Source organism: Chrysochloris asiatica, unplaced genomic scaffold (genome assembly GCF_000296735.1).
Source record: "Chrysochloris asiatica unplaced genomic scaffold, ChrAsi1.0 scaffold00101, whole genome shotgun sequence".
NCBI classification, from domain to species: Eukaryota; Metazoa; Chordata; class Mammalia; order Afrosoricida; family Chrysochloridae; genus Chrysochloris; species Chrysochloris asiatica.
The window spans coordinates 9,285,801-9,290,878 of NW_006408619.1; the positions used below are offsets into that span (position 1 = coordinate 9,285,801).

Consider the following 5,078-nt stretch of genomic DNA (forward strand, 5'->3'; position numbering starts at 1 on the left):
CTCTTGATGCTTTCTGCATCATTCAATAATTTGCCCAGAGAATCTTTCAATAATGAAAGTCGAGGCTTGTATTTTTTCTTCAGTTCCCCCAGCTTGAGATACATTGTATACATTGATTATTTCATTTAATATTCATGGTAGTCTTCAGAAGGTAGATGTTATTGTTCCAATTTTAAGGAAGAGGAGACTGGGGCTGACAGAGGTTGAATAACTTGCCCAAGATCATATGACTAATACTAGAACTAGAATTTGACCCCAGGTAGTCTGGTTACAGGAGTCCTGGTGTGTTGACATGGGTTAATGCGCTGAACTGCAAAGTCAGTTTGAACCACAAGGTCAGCTGCTTCTTGAATCACCAATTGCTTCTTGGAAACCTTATACAGGGTTGCTATAGGTAACAACCGACTCGAAGGCACTTAACAACAACAAGAAGTCTGGTTACACAGTGGTTCAAGTGCTCAGCTGCAAACCCAAAAGTCAGGCCAGCCAACCACTCCATGGGAGAAAGCAGTCTGCTCTCATAAAACTTTGCAGGTTTGGAAAGCCTTTGGTGCGTTTTTCCTCGGCCCTGCAGGGTTGTCATGAGTTGAAATCAACTCAGTGGCGGTGGGTTTGTGTTTTTCTTTTTTCCTGATTATTAACTGCCTCACTATGCTAAAGGAGCGAATTGGTCATTTTATTATATAAGTCAAACAGTAGCTGCCAGTTCTTTATCATACCCATTTCTAAACTAAAAACTACATATCTACTACCTCTAAACCTCCCAGGAACTTGTGGAGGCTTACACCAGCCACTCCTTGGAAGCCCTCTCCAGGGTTCCTATGAGTCGGAACCGACTCGAAGACCCTAAACAGCAAGAACCACAATATAGTTTTTATAAAGCCAGATTTTCTAGCTGCTGAAGTCACTTAAGTCCTTTCAGCCTTTTAAGTAAAATCCCGTCTACTGTATTGACTGGATTCAGCGGCATGATCATCAGTTTGCCGTCGGAGGCTGCTGACATTGGGGAAGAATTAGTTGTGTTGGATTGCTTGCAGATTCTTTCATTCCAAACCAGAGTAGGAGTGACACTTGACTCAGCATAGTTATCAGGACTGCAGGTGGGCGTGTGGGTGGGGGTAGTTTCAGAATCTCTTTGAAGCTCCTTTTCAGCTCCTACCAGCCATCTTCCTAGAGCCTCTGTCTTGGGCAAGGACTCCCATCAGAGCGGCTGTAAATTGTCTCAGTCCCTGGTCTCTCCCAATGTCCTTTCTCAATGTTGGGTTTTGTCTGGTGTATGGGAAAAACGAAATCTAAGTTTCTTGGATCCAGAACTTAGGCTCATGTTGTTTCCTTAATGTATGCTATTTTGGTAAGTGGTTTTGAACCAGCCTCTCTTTGTTTCAGGTCTACGTGAATGTTCATCACCATTACAGTTCTGTTGCTAATGAAACGTTTTGCCTTGAGATCCTGGATAGTTTGAGGAGATGCTTAGGCCAGCAGGCTGACGTTCGAATCATGCTTTATGAGGTAAGTCAGCTGAGTGGTGTTGTTAAGTTGGGTCCAAGGCTACAACTATTTTCAGGAGCAGAAAGTCTCCTCTTTCTCTCAGGAACAGCTGGTGGGCTCAAATCGCCAACCTTGATAAGCAGCCTATTACTTACTCTATAGCGCATCAGCACTTCACCAGAGTAGAAGGGGTGTAACAACCCCAGCCAGTAAGCCTTTTTTAATAAAAATGTTTTTCTAATTATATAGTAAGGTGTGGCACTGTGGGTTAATACGTCAGACTGCAAAGCTGTTTGAACTGCAGGTCGGCAGTTCCAGCTCACCAGCGCTCCTCGGAAACCCTATAAAGGGTCGCTATGGATCGGAATCGACTCAATGGCACTTAACAGCAACAAATGCTCTTATTTAAGGCATCCTGGTAACATAGTGGGTTACTAGTTGGACTAACCTCAAGGTCGAATCCACCAGCTACTTGGCGAGGGAGAGATGAGACTTTCTGCTCCCATAAAGATTTACAGCCTTGGAAACCCTCTACATGGTCACTATGAGTTGGAACCCACTAGTCCTCATACCACCACCACGAACGCCACTGTGCTCTGACTTGATACAGTCAGTACCAGTAGACTGTCATGGTTAGCCACAGTTGTTTAAGGTGGACGTTTATAAGTAAGAGGTGAAACATCTTAAGTGTTTAATTTTAACTTGAAATATCTAAATGTATAGGGAGTCTCAGGGGTCACAGATGTCAAACTTGTGAACAATTGTGTTTGTCCTCACTTTGAAAAAATTGAATCAGCTCCTCCTCGCAACAAATTCTTCATCATGATCACCTTCACTTGCTACATGTATAGCGTTTAAGTCACTGAGAAGGCGACAAGACTTTGCTTGCACTACAGTTAAGGCTAAATAAGAACTATCTGCACCTGTTGCAGTTCACCTACAAAGTCCACTTAAAGACACAGCAGCAGATCTCATTCAGAACCCAGGCACTGCCTGTGCTATAGAAATTTGCCAGTCTTTTAAGGCAAGTTCTTTGTTTTTGTTTTTTTATTTGTTTTGTGTATGTGTCTGCTATGTAGCATTTTATGTCATCTCTCTAAAATAATATATTGCTTATAATTTCAAATTTTTGTATCATTAAGTGTAAAAATTTAGACACTTCAGTTATAATCTTAGTACTGAAACATCCTAGATGTGTTCAGGTTTTCCCTAGCTTTTTATAATGGTTTTACCCCTAATGCATCTGGAATTGATTTTAGAGGCTTATCATTGTTAATTATTTCTAAAACATTCAACTTAGTTTTTATTAAAACAACTTTTTTTCTTGTTGCACTTAGTTTTTGACAGTTTACAGACTGACTAAACCACATAGTTAGTACAATTAAAAATTTAGGACAAATAAAACAGACTTCTGGTTAGCTTATAACTCAGCTAGTGGAAACACAAGTATCCATTTATGAAGGGTGGCCTACTGTCATTGTTAGGTGCCTATCGAGTGGGTTCCAGTTGATAGCAACCGTGTACATACAACAAAATGAAAACCCGGACCAGTCCTGAGCCCCCTCACAGTTGTTACATTTGAGCCCATTGTTGCTGCCACTGTGTCAGTCCATCTTGTTAGGGGGCTTCCTCTTTTTCACTGACCCTCCAGTTTTCCAAGCATGATGTCCTTCTCCAGGGACTAGTCCCTTCTGCTATGCCTAAAGTACATGATATGAAGTCTCACCATCCCTGCTTCTAAGGAACGTTCTGGCTGTCTGTCTTCCAAGACTGACTTTGTTCTTCTGGCACTTCATGGTACTTAAAGATTCTTTACAAACACCATAATTCAAATGCATCAATTCCTCTGTTGTCTTCCTTATTCATTGTCCAGCCTTCACATGTGTATTGTTGTTAAGTGCTGTCGAGTCGTTTCCGACCCATAGCGACCCTGTACAGGGTTTCCGAGGCTGTAAATCTTTACGGGAGCAGAACGCCTCTTCTTTCTCCTGCGGAACAACTGGTAGTTTCGAACTGCTGGCCTTAAGGTTCGCAGCCCGATTCGTAACCACTACGCTACCAGAGCTCCTTTGTGTATGGTGCACTGAAAATATCATGGCTTTGTGTAATACAGTACATCGTTTGATTTCTTCCATGAGTGTTGATTGTGGATCCAAGCCAAATGAAGTTTTTGACCACTTCAACCTTTTTTCCATTTATCATGGTATTATTTTTTGATCCAGCTGTGGGTAGTTTTTTTTTTTCATGAGGTACAATCCATGTTGAAAGCTGTAGTCTTTGATCTCCATCAATAAGTATTTTTAAGTCCTCTTTGTGTCTAGAAAACAAGGTTGTATCTTCTGCATGCTACAGACTGTTAATGACTCTCTTCCTTCAATCACGACACCGTGTTCTTCAGAGCCAGCTTCTCAGATCAATTTCTCAGCTACAGGTTGAGTAAGTATGGTGAAAGGGATAGAACCCTGACACACATCTTTCCAGATTTTAAACCATTCAGTATCTTGTTCTGTTCAAATGACTACCTCTCGATCTGAGGTTCCTCATTCTTTATAGTGTTGTCCATAGTTTGCTATTACTCGTGGTCAAAAGCCTTTGCATAGTCAATAAAGAACAATAAACAACTTTCTGGTATTTTCTGCTTTCAGCCAAGATGCATCAGACTTCAGCAATAATTATATCCCTTGTTCCACGGCCTCTTTTGAATCTGGCTTGAGTCTCTGGCAGTTCCCTGTCAATGTACTGCTGCAACCTTTTTTTAATTATCTTCAGCAAAATTTTACTTGTAGGTGTAATTGATGACTTTGTTCGTTAATTTCTGTGTTCCGTTGTGTATCCTTTCTTTGGAACGGGCACAGATATGCATCTCTTCCGATAGGTTGGCCAGGTAGCTGTCTTCCAAATTTCTTGGCATAGATGAGTGAGCGCCTCCACTGCTGCATCAGTTTGTTGAAATATTTCAGTTGGTATTCTGTCAGTTCTAGGAGCGTTGTTTTTTTTTTTGCCAATGCCTTCAGTGTGCCTTGGACTTCCTTTAGTACCATAGGCTCTTGATCTTATGCTACCTCCTGAAATGGTTGAACATCTACTGTTTCTTTCTGATACCATGACAGTATGCTCCTTCCATTGTCTTTCTTTCTTTGTTTTTGTTGTGTGTGTATAGCACTGAAACTTATTATGAAGGGATTACTGCTATTACACAGAACTTCCCTATGCTAAAATCCATGAGGTTCACATGAATTTACACAAATTAGAAACAGATGGCATATTTATAACCATAAGAAAATATCCGGGTGCCCAAGTGATGTAGACTGGAGTAAATGAGTCTGCACAATTATTTCAAGCCATTGAAGACATGCAGTGATCCCTTGCATGAAGGAAAGTCCAAGAGCTCCTGTGCAATCCTCCTCTGTCTGCAGCCAGGATGATACACACTCATCACAGAGCTCCAGCCGCTCCCGGGCTTTTACATATTTCTCTAGCTGCTCACATAAGGACCAAACTGATTTTACCTGATTTTGCCTACCTAGAGACTACTTGACGAAACTCTAGTCAGGCTCAGGAAAGCATTTTAAATAGACAAGGCCTCAGTT

The 5,078-nt window shown here is 41.4% G+C and overlaps 1 protein-coding gene across 1 annotated transcript in view; it reads left to right on the forward strand.

Moving 5' to 3' along the window:
* FANCI (Fanconi anemia, complementation group I) overlaps positions 1–5,078 on the forward strand; it is a 112,420-nt gene that overhangs the window by 47,006 nt on the left and 60,336 nt on the right. The window contains 1 exon segment of the mRNA XM_006867126.1: positions 1,387–1,509. Coding sequence (XP_006867188.1) covers positions 1,387–1,509 — 123 coding nt within the window.